The sequence below is a fragment of the Magnolia sinica genome, chromosome 19, assembly GCF_029962835.1.
Source record: "Magnolia sinica isolate HGM2019 chromosome 19, MsV1, whole genome shotgun sequence".
NCBI classification, from domain to species: domain Eukaryota; kingdom Viridiplantae; phylum Streptophyta; class Magnoliopsida; order Magnoliales; family Magnoliaceae; genus Magnolia; species Magnolia sinica.
The window spans coordinates 4917766-4936208 of record NC_080591.1 but is presented as its reverse complement, the minus strand read 5'-3'; the positions used below and the strand labels follow the sequence as shown (position 1 = coordinate 4936208).

General features: G+C 42.1%; 2 protein-coding genes across 2 annotated transcripts; one reads left to right on the top strand and one right to left on the bottom strand.

Annotated features, from left to right (window-relative positions):
* The first annotated feature begins 584 nt into the window (after nt 1–584).
* On the top strand, nt 585–13453 carry LOC131235691 (photosystem I assembly factor PSA3, chloroplastic). The gene is made up of 3 exons (XM_058232982.1): nt 585–1065; nt 2257–2421; nt 13074–13453. Exons 1-3 carry the CDS (start codon nt 682–684, stop codon nt 13389–13391), a joined length of 867 nt encoding a protein of 288 aa, XP_058088965.1. The 5' UTR covers nt 585–681; the 3' UTR covers nt 13392–13453.
* Nucleotides 13454–14163: 710 nt separating this feature from the next.
* Nucleotides 14164–17990, bottom strand: LOC131235687 (uncharacterized). The gene is made up of 4 exons (XM_058232979.1): nt 16580–17990; nt 15492–15659; nt 15323–15414; nt 14164–15035 (listed from the first exon to the last, which is right to left on the bottom strand). The coding sequence occupies exons 1-4, from the start codon at nt 17369–17371 to the stop codon at nt 14330–14332; spliced, it is 1758 nt and encodes a 585-aa protein (XP_058088962.1). The 5' UTR covers nt 17372–17990; the 3' UTR covers nt 14164–14329.
* Between the last annotated feature and the right edge of the window lie 453 nt (nt 17991–18443).

Sequence of the window (18443 nt, the reverse complement as noted above, 5' to 3'; positions counted from 1 at the left end):
GTACCGGAGCGTCTTACCCGGGTAGCAGGTTAGTGGTTGTTACCCTTATCATGTGGGGCCCACCTTGATGAATCTGTTGTATATCTACGCCGTCAATCCCCTTTTTTTTTTCAGCTCAGTTTAATAATTGATTCCAAAAATTAAGCAGATCCAAATCTAACGTGAACCACACTGGAAATAAATGATGATTGGCCATTAAAAACTTTTAGTGGTCCACAAAAGTTTTGGATCAAGCTGATATTTGTATTGTCCCTTCATCCAAGTCTGTTTGACCTTATTAACAGGTTAGATGGGAAATAAACACAACGGTGGGCCCTAGGAATTTTTTAATGGTAGACATTCAATCAACACTTCTTCCCATGGTGTGGTCCACCTGAGATTTATATATGCTTAATTTTTTGGGAATACATACTAAAATGAGCTCCAAGAATGGATGGACGGCGTGGATATACAACACATAATCAAGGTAGGCCCCACGTCAAGGTAACACCTAATCCACTCCCCTGTAATACACAGCAATGCGGTGTATAGGCGATTCCCTCACATCAATGCCACGTGTCCTATGGAGAGATTGCTCTACCATATTACAGTTCTTTCTGCTACACCGTATCATCTCCCGGGAGGGAGAGATAGAGATAGGTAGATAGCCCTCTCTCTAGCTGAATCAGACCAACTGCTTCAATGGCCGTTGTAACATCCACTACTTCCCAGCCTGCTAACCTGCGCACCCACCTCAATGCTAGCCTTCACACCCTTCCAGCTCTCTCCTACAAATCCCTTCACCCAAAGAGGGTTTCCACAAGAGGAGGAGGAAAAAGAAGCCATGGAAATGGGGTTGTGGTGTTGGTTAGGGCTTACATGGAGAAACCCAATTCAGCATCGAGCTTTGCAAGCAAGGTGATTGGGTCTCTCCCCATAATCGGCCTTTTCGCGAGGATTTTCAGTGACGAGGGAGGCGTTGGTGGCGATATTATCGATTTCGCTGAGTTCCGGAGGCGGGTGGGGAAGAAATGCAGCGTCACTGACTCCAGGGCATTTTACGAGTTCCAGGACCGGCGGGGTCGGGTGAGATTTCTTAGAACTTGAGTCGTTGAATTGGATTGGGTGGTATTGGAGAGATAGCAGTTGTTTGGATTTATGAATTTTCTTTTCATTCTGATGCTGTGAGACGGTGTTGTGAATTTGTGCATGTGACCTATTTGAATAAATGTTTGAATTATATCGAATTTAGATTTTGTAAAATGTGGTGTGAATGCTGTGGTGTCTTGTTTTTTAGACGGAGAAATGAAGTGAAGATAACCCATTTTTCCAAATCCACAAAAAAAGAAAAAAATAATTCCGAGTTGTGAAATGGGAGATGATTTTTTTATATTAAAAAAATTAATGTTATTTATTCATCTATATATTTAGGACTTGTTTGGCAATATATATTATGTATTAGAAATTTCAGGAAAGGCATGTTTAGATAAGATGAATCCAAGGTGTGGATATGGAAAAAAATAATGATTATCTCAGGACAGTATTATTTCGGTCAACAGTGTTGAAAATGGGATTCCATTTGTTGGGTCCTGTTTGGATAGCTAATGAAAATCTCATATTCATTAGACAACGGTCACCTCGTTTCTTGTGCCATTAATGATTACCTTGTGGAATCAAACTATCCAAACCGCCACTTGTCTTGTCGAGGGAATCTTGATAACCCATAATCTATATAAATTGTGTTCTCCAATACACAATTACAGTTAACTAAAATGAGATGAACTCATTTTAAAGTGGCAACCAAACAGGGCTTATTTTCATTTTCTCTTAAGAGTTTTTATTGAAGAATTTTGTACGTCAAAAACAGGATCTCAAATTCATGCCCTTTTGGACTAATTAGATACTACATCTCAGATATCACTTGTTATTCTCGGATATCACTTGTTATTCCTGGAGTTTGATGTATTTAAAATTTGAAATTCCTACCTTTCAAAAAATAAAATAAAATTGAAATTCCTTCTTCTTTGATCTCTTAAGAAGTCTTTCATTTGTTTATGCAAATACAAAATAACTTATCTTACTTAATTTGAACATTTCCAAATTTAATATCATCGGTTCCCTCTCTGGTTTTCATGGATTTATTATCAATGAAACATTATAAAATAGCTAAAACTTACTAATGGATTTGGACATGTGTTGCTTTCTTCGAATCACACTACACTTTTTGCAAAAACCAAATTATTTTAGTTTGTAAATTGAGTTTGTGTTTTTGGGTAGGCAGGGGATCCTCTATATGTACTTCTATGCTGTTGGTTGGCTGCTGTTGGTGCTGGTCTTGTGAAGTCGGAGGATATTCTTGAAGGGGCAGCCAGGCTTCGCATCTCCAATGACATTGAATTTGAAGAGCAGAGTTTTTTTGCTATCATGGCCGAGGCAAAAGAGGTTAGGTTCTTATCATCTGATGTAATTTCATGATATCAGAATCCTAGCTATTGTTTTTGCACATTTTTATCCGGGACACTACTTAGGTTGTACGATTGTTTTTTTACCTTCACCATATACCGTTGCTTTCCCTCTTTAATCAATTATGCTTTGTTTGGAAATTCCTGATTCCTAGGGCTTAAATGATTGGCTAATGCCAAATTTCAAGGTGAGATATGTAGGACCTTCTAGTGCATCTAGCTCATGATTTGGTGCTGAAATAGGTGGGATGATTGAAACCCCCTTGTGTGTTTTTTTGTAGGCTGTAGCCATTAAGAAGGAAAAATATTTTTATTTAGGGTGGGTTTTAATGGAGCGGGTAAATAGTTTTTTACACCCTTAAGTTTCATAGAAGCAATTTGTTTTGTATCAGTTTTGATGCAGGACATGAAATTCAAGTATGATGTGAAAGATTTTCAGGCTTTAGATCACACTAATTCAGAAATAGTTATTCAAAATTCCACATCCCACACAAAAGTTCAAGCACTCAATCAAGGAGAATCTTATGCCGATCTAGGCTTACACATGCTAGGGTCGGATCAATGAAAATTATAGACCAAATAATAAACAACGGAGGGTAAATTCATCCACACATGCACATAAATAATTCCTTAATCCAAGGGATTCACAGATTTCAATTCGGGGAACCCTAAGGTTGAAGAAAGGGCATAAAATTGGGAATTTGAATAATTTAGGGTTAGAGTTAGGGATTTGGGAGAAAGAGGAGTGAAAGAGAGGAAAAAGACGAACCAGAGAAGTATCGCACGTGTGGACAACAGCAATGGCCCAGACGCACGTGCGTGTGATCCCGACCGCATGTGTGTGGGGCTCACTATTTAGAAAAAGGTCACCTTGGCCCTGGTCGGCTAGGGATGGACTCCAAAACTTTCAAATCTCAGCTCGATCCGATTCACGGTTTGTGCGTGGTGCTCCACCGAAGTTTCAGCCCTCCTGCAAGGCCAGATTCTGAAAATCTGCTGCAGAGAGAAAAACTGCTGCAATAGAGGATGAATTTGAAGTGTAGGTGATTGTAGGAGAAAAGAAATATGGATAGAAGAAGGTGAGGGCGAATCGGGATAGGGATGACTTTGCACCACGGTAGTCATTCCTTCGAGGAAGGGAGAGTTTCGCACCCAATTGAATCTCCACAAGTCGGAAATTTAGAGGAGTAAAAAAACGCAGCAATTTTATTAATCTTCATTGAAAAAAAGATTACAAGGGATGCCTATTTATAATAAAAACCTATACCCCAAAACTCGCGCCATGTGGCGCGACCTATTACTTGGTGATGAAGTAATAAAAAATAATAACTAATCAAAGCAATCTAAACCATCCATGATACTCCTAATAACAATAATAAGTAAAACTCAAAGTACTAAATTAATTGGAATAGTGGGCTATGATCATGAGAACCTATGGTGGGATTCACATGACTATCGGGTCTACTCCAACGAACCAAAACGCAGCCCTCTAACTAGGAGGTCCTCCCTAGACATCGTCATCAATCCAGATCGATGATGGGGCTCTCCTCCTTGCGTACGTGTGTAGGGGGGCGTGTATGTGCGCGAGAGGTCCCCATCAATTCTCCCCGGCTGTGAAGGTTTCGCCACTGGCGAAATAAAACTTTTGAACTGCTCCGAGATGTAAGGATCAAGTCTATGAAGCTCTTCCTCAGCGAGCCACGTACTGTCTGAAGCTGGGCATGATTTCCACTTGACCAAGAACTTCTGAAACTCGCTATTCGACGTGGATATTATCTGATGGTCCAGAATATCCTTTAATTCCTCTCTGGGTGTGGGAAGGGTATGTATGGGAGGTAGAGGCTGGGAAGATCGGTTGGGAGGGGGCCATGGATTAAGGGAAAGGTTTGGGGAATTAGGATGGTTAGATGACAGCCTGGACAATTTATCAGTGGTCCTCTGAAATGCAACTAGATCCTCCACATTGAATGTGGAACTAATTCCCATGGAAGGTGGAAGATCCACCACATACGCATTGAGACTGTTTCATTTTATAATTTTGAATGGTCCAGCGCTATGCGCGTGTAATTTACGAACGGCTCCCTGAGGGTACCGCTCTGGCCTGATGCGGATCATCACAGAGTCTCTTACATTGAATTCCTTGAAACGTTTATGTTGGTCTGCAGAAAGTGAGTAATGTTCATTACTAGTCATGATCTTCTGCCTGATTTCTTGATGCCATGAATGAATGTGATGCGCAAAAGACTTTGCAAACTCTGACGGCCTATGGGACAGTGACATATGGACAAGATCAATAGGTTTCCTAGGTTTATAATCAGTAACAACTTCAAAAGGACTTAGACCTATGGACTTATCGACAGAACTATTAAACGCAAACTCGGCTATAGGTAGTATTATGTCCCACATCTTGGTGTGCTGTATATCCCACATAGGGGGAAACTCATCCAGTAGATCATCAGGAAAGATATCACGAAACTCATCCACTACCGGAATGACCTCAGTGGGTAACTCTACACTAGCCTCTGGTGCACTTTCTCTAGCCAAAAGGCTGTACATGTCGTACCACTCAAAGAGTTGGTCCGTGTCTGCCAACTAATTTTGAAAAACTTTAAGGTCTAAGTGGCCATAAAACGTGGGGGCATCTACTCTAACTCCTTTGAGAAGTTGCCCATCGGGGTCATAGTAGTCTCGATGTACCTCACAGGGTGGGTGCACGGGTGCGTGTACATTACCGATTCCTTGGCCACCTCCATTCCTTGGTCTATCCTCCCGACCACCTACCTGAGATTAGGTATCTTTCCCAATGGTGGGGTTTGCCCTGGCGGAGGTCTCTAGTTGGGTAATGCGCACATCAAGCTGTTCAAAGCGTTGGCCCATACGTTGTTCTAAGCGCCTACCCAAAGACTTAAACTGCTGGGTCAGCTTGTTCATTGACTCTTGCAATTGCTCCATGTTTAGTGTAGGGTGCAAGCCAAAGGGCATACAACTACTAACTCAATCTAAGGACTTTCTACAGCGACTATTTGCGCCTAGATACGATTAAATGCTCCTATAGGACTCTATATGAAGAAAACGACACAATGTTACTCAATTTCCAGCAACCTATCTGTCCAAAAAACTCGGTCAACAGAAAATCCAGCAAAGAGATGCGGATTTTTTGATAGCAGAAAATTCAGCAGCCTATATAAGAAATTATGGACCTTTAAACAACTCTATATGATGTTACTTAATGCATAATGGACACAAATAAATTAAACCCTAAACATGCAATGCATTCCCTTACAAGAACCCTAATATTTGAAACCAAATTTGATGCAGGACATGAAATTCAAGTATGATGTGCAAGATTTTCAGGCTCTCACTAATTCAGAAACAGTTACACAAAATTTCACATCCCACACAAAAGTTCAAGCACTCAATTAAGGGGAATCTTATGCGGATCCAGGGCTACACATGCTAGGGCTGGATCAATCAGAATTATAGACCAAACAATAATCAAAGGAGGGTAAATTCATCCACACACGCACAGAAATAATTCCCCAATCCAAGGGATTCACATATTTCAATTCGGGGAACTCTAAGGTTGAAGAAATGACATAAAATTGGGGATTTGAATAGGGTCAGGGTTAGAGATTTGGGTGAAAGAGGAGTGAAAGAGAGGAGAGAGACGAACCAGGGAAGTACTGCACGTGTGGACAACAGTAATGGCTCGGACGTACGTGCGTGTGATCCTGGCCGCATGTGTGCGGGGCCCATTATTTAGAAAAAGGTCACTTTGGCCCTGGTCGGCCAGGGATGGACTCTAAAACACCCAAATCTCAGCTTGATCCGATGCACGATTTGTGTGTGGTGCTCCACCGAAGTTTCAGCCCTCCTGCAGGGCCAGATTCTGAAAATCTACTGTAGAGAGAAAAACGGCTGTAATAGAGGATAGATTTGAAGCGTAGATGATTGTAGGAGAAGAGAAATATGGATAGAAGAAGGTGGAGGCGGATCGGGATAGGTGTGGTTTCGCACCACGGTAGTCAGCCCTTCGAGGAAGGGAGGGTTTCGCACCCAATTGAATCTCCACAACTTAGAAATTTAGAGGAGAAAAAACGCAGTAATTTTATTAATCTTCATTGAATAAAAAAGACTACAAGGGGTGCCTATTTATAATAAAACCCTATACCCCAAAACTCGCGCCATGTGCACAACCTATTACTTGGCGACAAAGTAATAAAAAATAACAACTAATCAAAGCAATCTAAACCATCCATGATACTCCTAATAACAATAATAAACAAAACCCAAAGTACTAAATTAATTGGAATAATGAGCCACGATCATGAGAACCTATGGTGGGATTCACATGACTATCGGGTCCACTCCAACGAACCAAAATGCAGCCCTCTAACTAGGAGGCCCTCCCTGGACATCATCATTGATTCAGATCGATGGTGGGGCCCTTTTCCTTGCGTACGTGCGTAAGGGGGGCGTGCATGTGCGCGAGATGTCCCTATCAAGTTTTAACCTCTTGTTTGGAGTCGAGTATGTGTTCAGCCATAGTTCCAAATGCACCACAATAAAGAAAAAAGGTAAGTGAACACGTTGTGAGTGGGTTTAATGGAGGAAGCTTGATCACTTTTACCCAATCAAAAAGCAAGCTTGCTATTTCTTGAAGATCAGTGGGGATGATGATCTTGTGAACACACATGGTTAGAGAGAAAAGTTCAATGCTCTGATACCATACAAACCCTCACATCTGGATGGAACCAGTGTTGGAGATGGAGGCTTTTACATTTAGATGCTGACGTAAGAATTGAGGGAGAAGAATAAGAGGATGAAGATGAGGAAGACAATAGAGAAAGAGAGAAGAGAAGAGAATGTTGTTGGGAGAAAGCATACAATTGATGGAGAGACAAATCTGGCACACAACTTTTGTTTGGAGAGCATACAATTGATGGAGAGACAAATTTGTCATACAATTGTTGTTAAGATGGTTTCATGACAAATCTGGCAAGTTTACAGTGAAATCCTTCTATCGTATGATTATTAGAGAGTCAAGCTGATGCAGGACAACTAACCACTTTCTCTAAAAGCTCGAATTGATGGAGTGCTACGAATCAATCCCTTTATCTCATAGCCCAGGCCCCACTTCACATGGGTCAGGCCCTTGGCCGAACCTCTCTCGTGGGCCCCACTTCACATGGGTCTTGCCTCACATGAGCCACATGGGCTGCCCACCCCGAGCGTGCCCTCGCTTCACATAGGCCACCCCCATTGAGCCCGGTGTGAAAATGCCTCTAAAAATATCACTTTTGACGCAGGACAACTAACCGCCTACTCTAAAAGCTCGAACTGATAGAGCATGGTGAATCAATCCCTTTATGTCACAACCCAGGTCAGCCCCTCGGCTGAACCCCCCCCCGTGGCCCCACTTCACATGGGGTCTCACCTCACATGAGCCACCCGCCTCATACGGGTTGCCTACCCTGAGTGTGCCCCCTCTTCACATAGGCCACCCCACTCGAGCATGGTGTGAAAATGCCCCTGCATTACAAGCCCTAGCAGGGTAAGTTACACAACTTTTGTTAGGAGATATGGGGCTCCTCCAAAGGTGGTAGTGCTAGCTTGGTTGTGGTAAAAAATAAAGTGCTCATGGTTGACAATCTTCGCAAGAGGTAAATGATTTTACCGAATGTATGTCTTCTCTGTGCTATTAGGATGAGGAATCAGTCATTTGGAAGGAAGTTATGTCAAGGATTTCTTTAAAAATCCTGTTTGCTGTTTAGTGGGTTTTGCTGGGTTCCATTGAATCCCTCCTCATGACATGGCACAATGGGGGTAAATGAAGGACCGGGAAGAGATCTGGCGTCTATGTTTGCTAGCTGGTATTTGGTCACTATGGTTGGAAAGAAATTGCCTATGTTTTAGGAATCAGAAAAGGGATCTTGAGGTGGTCTCTAATCTAGCCAAAGATCTTGTAAAGGAATGGGAAGTTGAATCAACTTCCTGTCAGTTGGGCTGATCTATAGCCAGTCTCTTATGTTTTGTCTTTAATTTTTCTGTTTTGTTTTCTTGCATAAAAAAATGATGGAGAGGGTTTGATGTCTCTCCCCTTATTAATATGGAAAAGAAATTACAATGATGCCACTGGACCTCATCTAAGTCCAGGCCCATCTAGATATGCACAATCGGCCCAATACACATTACAAATCTTATATATTTTAACAATCATCATCATGATCATAATCATATCCTTGTCCTAGCTGTTTGGTGCGCACACACACACACACACACTGGTTTCACATTTGTGTGGGACAAGTGGGTGGGCTCGGACTCAAGGTGGGTCTCATCATAATTTGCACATGAAATCCACTCCTACCATTAAGTACATGATGAAAATTTAGCCATAAGGCTTAAAAAATGGGCGGATTTGTGATTTTGGTGGGCCACATAAAGAGAAACAGTGGGAGATGAGACGCTTACCCTTGACTTTTATGAGGCCCATCATAATATTTATGTGAAATCCACTGCCTCATAAAACTTTATGCATGGGAACAAACAATTAGGCCCATATGTGATTTATATGGGCCATACCAAGTGAAACAATTTGGATGTTGGGCATCCCCAGCACTCTTTCCACTTGTGTGGCCCACCTGAATTATCAATGTGGTTGATTGTTTAGCCCTGTGGCTAAATAGTCACCACACACCTTCTGTCGGAGTGGATTTCACATACACGTCATGGTGGGGCCCACCCCCTGACCTCCCGTCTTTGTTTCACCGCTGGAACCTGTCCCCTGGGTGCGGATTGTGTAGTGAGGAGCTCACAGCCTGTGGATTCTCTGTGGGGACGACCGTGACGTATATGTTTTATCCACACCGTCCATCTGTTTTTACAGCTCATTTTAAGGAATGAGACCAAAACCAAAGCATATCCAAAGTTCAGGTGGACCACACCACATAAAACAGTGGGGATAAATGTCCACCATTGAAACCATCCTAGGGCCTACAGTAATGTTTATTTGTCATCCAAACTGTTTGTAAGGTCCCACAGGCCCGGATCCTTACTCTTGCTCCGGTGGTAGACTCTCAGGAGTTTCAACATCCGGTCAAGGGTTTGAGTATCCATAGGTGGTGAAATCCCATTATGGCGTGAGTGTGTGTGCATGTGTTAAAAAAAAGAAGAAGGGTCTCACAGGCCTGGATGAAAGTAAAAAGATAAATATCAGCTTGATCCAAAACTTCTATGGCCCCTGGGATGTTTTCAATGGTAGGCATGCAATTTCCACTGTTTCCTACGGTATGATCCACTTGAGATTTGATATACTAGTGCCTTTGTACAGAATCCACGTGAATTAATGCGAGGGGTCGCCTAGGTAGGGTGGGCCCATTATCGAGTATTTTTAAAAGCCACTCCATCCATTAGTTGAGTGACCCAATTTTAGGCTAAGATTGGATAAACCAGCTCCATCCGTGTTTCAGGTGGACCTCACGATTGGAAACAACGAAATGCGACACTGTTTCCCTTTGTGTGGTCTACATGAATCATCAATATATATATATATATATATATATATATATATATATATATATATATATATATATATATATGGGAAATGGTAATATAAGGTCGACCTCATGGGAACTTCCCATGAGGTCGAGCTGTGTGGGCCCCACCGTGATGTGTGTCGAACATCAACACCGTGCATTTGATGGGTCCCCTTTAGGTTATAGGACATTCCAAAAATCAGCCATATAAGGAACTCAGGTGGGCCATACCATATAAAACCCTGTAAAGACATGGCTAAAACATATAAAAGCACTTGGTGGGGATCACCCGAGTTTTGGATGCAGCTGAAACTTGGTCTGATCTCTCATCCAAGTGGGACACACACAATGGATGGGCTGGATTTGTGAGCCACATCTTGTTGGGCCCAATAAATGATTATGAATGTTTTAATCGGAGGATAACCCCTCTCAACTGTTGTATGTGGTGTGGCCCACCCAAGTCATGGATTGACTTGATTTTTATGCCTGTGGCCCACCATGGAATGGTGCATCTGACTGATGGGGTAGATGTTTGACACACATCACGGTGGGGCCCACACAGCTCGACCTCATATGGATGTTAACAATGTCCCTAAAGCCTTCATGGAGATGGCCAATCGCCAGACGCTCCATTCCATCACACTCTTTGGGGCAAGTCATGGTGCAATAATCACGCTGATCTGATGATCCTAACCTTCCAATCAATAAAACGAAAAATGAACAATCAAAATCGAGTCGAGAAAAGGTCCAACAATCAACATGGAGCATCCATTCAATAGGCCCCACCATGGATTGCTACGATTCCAAAGAAGCAGTTTGGCTTGATGATGCTAACTATCTAATGCCGATGGTTGTGGCAAAATGGCTCCTATTCAAAGGTTTTTGATAATTTGATCAATGTGATTATTTGCACCATGGCCTGCTCCTAGCGGTATGAATGAATGGGCAGTCTGGATCATACCAATTAAAAAGTTATTGGGATGTTGCTAATATCCCTGGGTTTGCCCCTGGTTTTGCTTCAACATCGAGGCATCAAGTTTGAAACATTGTAGCACATTCGGTGAGAATGAGACCGCTTGAAACTGTGTTGATCCATTATAAGAGTTATGGCCGTCTGAAGCAGTTACAGCTGTGATAATGGCTGTTATAGAAACCATCCTCAGGCCTACATTTACTTTTGTGAACCAACAACTTGAGGATTCATTTGTTTTTATGTTGTTCCAACTGATCTCTATCAAACAGAAGTTAAAAATAATTTGAAAAGAACAAATAACACAACCGGACAATTTGCCGTGGTGCAATTAGCATGCATGCCAGATGGACTCTTTTTGTTCTTTTCCCACATGCAGCAATGCTGCTTTCTGTTCTTCTCTCCCACTGTTGCTCTGCTTGTTAGATGTTGGGAACAGTTCCTCCTATTTGCAGCTGTTGCATGGTTTTTTCCCTGATGTGTAGAGACTTTAGGTAATGGGCTTCCTTAGGCAAAATTCACAAGTAAAAGCATCTAAGATTTGGCTTTCCAACCGGTACGTGAAGTATGGAAGAAAGAAAAAAAGATGTGCAGCACAACAGGATTGTCATGGTAGCTTGACAAAAGTCCAACGACTGGTCTGGTTGATAGTTGTTCAGAGTCTTCAGACCAGTTCAAACGGTTCTTTATATCTCAAACGACTTTCGAGTCCAACTGAAATGGAGAGAGCTCCGCCTGTTCCAGTACCGCATGGGCTGGTCTGGTTTATGAAACGTTGCATCCATCTCCCCGTTTTGTATTCTCCTGCAGCAGTGAATTTTTGGTCCTTTTCCATTCGTTGTTGTTTGAACTCTTGGCATATCCTCTTAAGGGTCTAGGGAAAGTTCCCTATAGAGCTAAAGATATTCATCAACTAAAATTGTATATAATGTCGCTGTTCAAAATTTTCTTTCTTCTCTCTTCCACCCCCACCCCCCCCCACCCCCCCCCAAATCTTTTACATGATTACACCATTGGGTCATTTCTTATTGCTTTGTGATTACTAGCTTCTTAGTTTGCACGTAACCAGCATTTCTACAATCAATTATTATTGCTTGAAACCGTGCGAGTGATTATTGAGAAACTGATGACTACTACATTGGTCATCAGTAGTTTAACAATTTATGAATCAATCATTCATGAGAGAGGATCCTTAGGAATTAGGAGTGGCAGTCGTGTCCCTATTTAACTTTTTTTTTGGATAAGTAATGCTATTTTATTGAAAAAAGAAAAAGAGGCACAAATGAGGAATCTATGCCCGAGATTACATCAAGCTAGACCAAGAGACTGAAGATCCCAAAGAAAAATTTGCAAAGGATATATGAGCATCGAGGGCCGCTCCATGACAACCAACTTCACCCTTCTGAAGCTGATGACGGTTTTGGAAGCATCTCTCATTACGTTTCTGCCCAAGTCCGACCCATCTCCATCATTTTCCGGCCTGAGCGAGATAAGAAGCGGTTTGGGGCCATAGTTCACTGACTCAACTCAAAACTCCACCAAATCAACTTGATGTAACAAGATTTTGAGCCAATTCTCTGAGAAACTTAGTCACGAGCTTGACTCAAACTGAACTCGAGAAGACTTGTCGAGTCAGCTCAGCAACTTGGCTAACTTGACATGACTTGGCACGACTCAAACCGAGTCATCAGGCCTTTTAGTAATAAAAAGATAGGCAGTCCAAGAAAATCGAACCTATGTCGGTGAGTTGGAAGCCGCGACCTTGTTACCAGCGTTTCACAGGCAGAATATGCGCATGTCTATATATATATAACTTTAAATATTTATTCACAGTGCTTATTTTCTTCAATTATGCATTAAAATATTGACTCCAGTTAATTTAAGACTAGTTTAAGTCTTCAAATCAACTCAGCCCAAATGGACATGGGAGTCGAGTCAAGTTCTTGTGTTTTTGAACTATGGTTTGGGCCAGCGATGCTTTGGACCAACCTGACCCTTTGCTAGCCCCATGTGAATGGTTGTCTGGCAGTTGCATTCCAGTTCCACAGTGGAATGACCGTTTAATATATCTTTAACCTCTTATTCTTACCACTTCCATACTTGACAAAAAACCACCTTCTATTTCAGAGGCGGCTGAAGCTGAATGTTGCAATCCCAGAAATTCCAATGGAGATTCGGGCGGAGAAGGCTCTTGAAGCAATCTACGTCTGTTGCTTCAGTAAGGATCCTATAGAAGAAGAGGATGAAAGGTTGCTTCGAATCATTCTTAATGCAGTTTTCCCTTCGGTTGGGCAATCTGAGATAGAGAGGATGGTTGGCACCAAAGCAAAGCAAATTGCTGATGGTGAGATGGAAAACATACCCGAGCCAAAGTCTATATCTAAAGAAGCCGTGCAGATGCAAATGAAGGATCTCCAGTTCTTGAAACAGAACAGTGAAACTTAAGCTGATATACTTCTCTGTTGTAAGTGTGAAAAGCTTTGTTGTTGTTGTTGTTCTTCTTCTTCTTTTGTTTTTTTTTTGTTTTTAAAAAAAATAATTTAATTTAAAGGAATATTTATAGGTTACTAATGTTTCTGTAGTTCTTATAGTAATAGGAATGGAACATTGATGATTGCTTGAAATTGTTTATGCAATGAGCAGATTCCCACAAATCCATATCCTCCTTGTTTTATTTGATGGGGGATTAAAAAGTTCTACACGCCTTTCGCAAGAAATCACCTGTATTTCAAATGCATCCAAACAGACCATAAAAGATCCTCACACCTTAAAGGAAGAAAACCTTTCACAGGCATGGATGGATATGGATGCTCAAATATTGAAATCTCCCCACTTCTATTTCAACATGTCCAAACGGCCTCCTAAAAGTTCCACGAACCCTCTTGGAAGGAATCCTTTCACAGGCATGGATAACCGAATGCGACCAACACAACTTATAGACATGTGCTGCTTATCAGCAGATGGGCCATATATGTGATCCACTGTTTGGTGATCCAATGGGTGAATGACCCCTCAAAATCTTCTAGATGGGACTCAATCCCTCATTGGTAATCCAGCAGTCGATCAAAGGCAAAAAATATTCCATATTGAATGAAAAAAAGCCAAATACTAAATGGGTTTGGATCCTCTTATATGTGGCAGGGATCATTAGATCCACAGTTTGGATCTCCTAACCATGGGCCCCACATTGATCACATGAGAATAATGCTATGGGAGGTTGCTGTTCTAAAAATAACCCTTTCCAAATGAACAACCAATCATCGACAAATCTGAATACAAACAATGCATGTGTATTTTGTACTTATGAGACAATCTCCCATCACACAAATTCGATCAAGCCTAGATTTGTTGATACAATCTCTACCTATACCAATCAAAACCATTCAAGGATTCTTTACTTTGATCCTTAATTTCCTTGCTATCTGCGCTGCTCTGGGATGAATGGGCCGCTTACTACAATCACACTGCTCCACCTCTACCCAATTGATAACCTTGAGTATAAGAGACTGGGGGCAGCTGGTCAGCTTTCGGCTATCGCCAGCGGTTGATCCTCTCCGCTTCTTCAGACCCATTTCCAATGCCTCCTCCAAAAAGCCCATAAACCAGTTTCCTGCTTCTGTCTCGATCTGCTTACCCAACTTGATTGCATTGAGGTAGCTGCTACTACTCGTAGTAGCAGTGGCAGCAGATGCTGGCTTCTTGTTTTCATCTGTTGTGAAAGCATTGGCATTTGTACTCAATCTCGAGTGCTTCCCGAGACTTGTCTTGGTACTGCTCCTTTCGCGGGTGATGGAAATTGATTTAGATAACAATGATATTCTATTGGATGATGAGCTTATGTTCGAATTCCCACTCTGGTCGATCGAGTTGTGTACTATTTCATGTAAGATGGACGGAGACTGTTCTTTTAGCGGTTCTTGATACTTGCCAGTTGTGTTTTGAGCAATGTCATTTGCGATGCTGGCGGCTGCTTGAATGCACTCCATGTCTGTCACTGCTTGCATGATTTCACGGTGGAAGTTCAAGAAGTGATCGAAACATGCTGCGGGAGAGTCAGGTTTGGCAGATGCACTCAGGTCCGAAAACATCCTGCAAATAGCCGAGTGAATGATCTCAAGAGAAAGCTAAATCCAAATTCTGCTGAAAGCATGGCCGAGGAGATGAGAACAGAGGATATTGATATTCATCAGGTGGGGTCACCCAGGCCAATGAATGCGGCTGGTGCACTCATCAGGTGGGCTGCCTGATAGAAAATAGACCAAGGTGACCAAAGAGCATATATGGCCCACCTAATGGAATGGCCTAGATCTCCCTCCTTAACATCTTTCAGAAAGCATAGGAAAGAAATATATGGGTTTTCGGAGAATTCTGCATACTTGAGAATCCGAACCAAGGTTTCGGTGGCTGATGCGTCTTTCAGTGCTTGAAGAGCGGCTTTTTGGGTCACTTCTCTCTGCTGTATAACTTCCTGCAAAAATCACCAAAATTCATCAGAATTCATGTAGGTGCTGCGCTGAGAAGGCAAAAAGAAAGGAAGGAAATTACCTTTCCGAGCGTGCTGAGCTTTCCTGGCAATGACATGAGGCTGTTCTTGGAAGTGGGATTACTGGGCTGAGACTGTAACACTCCAGAATTCGACTGGTTTTCCGGCAGAGTGAAAGACGTTAGTTTTGCATTTCTTAATCTGGGTGGTGGAGTTGAACTCTTCCTTTCCTACAATACAAAGAAAACCATATGTTATTACCAAATCAGGATTGACCCCAAACACAATCTTCCTTTATCATGTGTATGGGCATTATCCCCGTCTCAAATTAACATGATCTGATCTCTTTATCAGGTGGGCCCTAATGTCTTTCTGCTTCCATTGTATTCATTAACCCATTCTCAAATCAGTAGGTTTTGATTTCAAGTTTTGAAATTGGTTTTGTTTCAACTTATTGCCATGCTAAGACTACTTCAAGATCCTCCTCTCCTATGTGTGTGGGATCCAGTTCCTTCATCTGGCTGGCACATTGTGTATGTGGCTGAAAATCAGGCCAGTCATCAGATGCACTACTCAGGTACATTGAATGTGAACCATCGGTTGTTTTGTTTACGAACCATCCAATTCTTTTGGACGTATGACATGCCTGATGAACTTGCCCGATCTTTGGGGCTTGGTGGCTCCACCCGATGAACTGCTTCTATCTCTCAGGCACACACACAAACACACATGGATTTATTAAAATCATTAATCCTTGGGAAAGATGAAACTGTGGAATTTTCCAAAATTCACAGAGATCTTGAGCATACAAGGAAGGGAGAAACCTATGTTCCTGGAAACCAGGCCAGTTATCAGATGGGCCTCACTGAAATTTTGTTTTAAAACGTTGGGAATGGGAACCGTTGTTTTAAAACCATCCAATTCTTTTCCATATGTGGCAAGCCTGATGAACTGGCCTTACCTTCAGGGCTGGCTTGGTGGGGTCCACATGATAATTTTGGAAAAGTGATTGGGAAAAACCCGAAACTACTGAGTTTTCTAAAATTCACAGGGGTCTTGAACATTCAAAGGAGAAACCAGTGCTTGTAAATCCCCACAAGTTATATTTCTAAAGAAAAATAAAAAAGCCAAAGAGGGACGATGTACCTACAGCTGAGTTGAAGGGACTCCTCGGAATCCTATAATCTCGATCGCACACGCTCTTGCTCCTTGGAAGCTTTGAAGCAGAAGAAGGGGCGATGATGCAGCTTTTCCTCACTGAAATCGGGCTTTCTCCTTTTGATTCTACCATCTTAGATAATGCGGCTCCACTTACCGAAGATCGGAAAGCTGCTCCCTCCTTCCCCTCCTTCCCCATTCTTCCTCTAATCGATGGAGATATCGGAATTGTTGCCATTCTCATTGAGTTCGATCTCTCCTTGATTGGAGTGCTCTGATCGAAATCCAAGGGTATAGGCTTCAAGACCGAAGGTGAGGAAATGACCGGATTTTGATCGGCTCCCCAAGATCCTCTTCTATGAGAGGGTAGTTTTGGAATCTGGGCTACCCTTGGATCGGGTTTCTCCCCTTTCTCTCTGATACCCATGATTGGTTCAGGCGTCCCCATTAACGGGTGCCGTCCGGGGATCGGCTTTGTGCCTTTTATGACTGGAACGGGCGATCCGGGCTCTAATTTCTCGACGTATATGAACTGCCCAAGCTGCATTTTGTTGCTGAGAACGAGATCATCCTGCTCAAATGGTAGGCTGACGTATATCGAATGTGAAGAATCAGATACCTTGATGTAGAACCCATGCTTGGGCCAGAGATCCTTCTCATCGAGATCGACAGGTACAATGTCGGTCACCTGTAGGAGTGCACTCCTGTGCTCACTCGTGGCTTTGAGGCCCGTGTTCATGCCATTGAGGAGCTTCAATAGAATTCCCGGTGCCAATGCCGCCATGATATTTGAGCAAGAAAAGAGTAGGAGAGAAACAAAAGCAAGAACAAGAAAGGTGTTTTTTTTGCCTCTTTTGCAGGGTAAAAGATTAATTTTGACAGTTGGATTGGACCTATATGACCGAGAATTGATTAAAATTAAAAAATTCAGTGAAAAAATCCATCAAGAAATCTATGGGAAGGAATCAAAATACTCTGAAGCTAGAAGAAAGATGATCAATTTGGAACATTGGGTGTATATCTGATCAAGATGCGGCTAAAGTTTTGTAAAGTGGAGAAGCCCATCAGGAAAATTCTCCTCTAAAAGCGAATTTCTATGAAAATCTATCAAAGCACTATGGAAAAAGAGAAAAATCTGCTGGAATTCTGAAAGATCTCCTGAATTAAAAACACCTATCAACAAAATTCAGCAGTAAATCCACGAATTCTCTTGTTTTCGGCAGGGAAAAGATCAAAATATCCGAAACGACAGAAAACCCACGTATGAAACTCACAAGAAAGAATTCGGGAATCTTAGATTTAAAGAAACTGATAAAAAAGAGGCTGGAAATGTGGAAGATATTTGCAGAAATGGAAACCCATATGAGAAATACACCTCGAAGGGTGCTGTCAAGAAGACTGGCAAGACTCAGATCTTCTATTTCTTCTGATTGAGAGAGATGGCTTTTAGTGAATTGGCTGACGCCAACGGTAACTAATTATTTCGATTGAGAGAGAGAGAGAACTTTTAAATTTCGTATGCTTCGGAACGTTGGGGCAACGGTCATATTCAATTGGTTCGCTGTGATGATTTGAATTAGAGGAAATGACTGAAACAGCCCTGCTTGTTTTTCTTTATGGCGGAAATATCCAAAAGGTGTTGCATTCGATCTAGCGACAAGCTTGTCGTGTGGGGCCCACCATGGTTTTTATATGACATCCTCCCGTCCAGAAAGTTCTTACCACCATGAAAAATGGACGACCCAAAAATCAGGTTGATCCAACCATTAGATGCGCTCCATGGTAGTTTGATCATTGTTTCCATTTCTGCCCACCTGGTAGTTTGATCTATCTGCATTTTTTGGTGTCCGATTTTC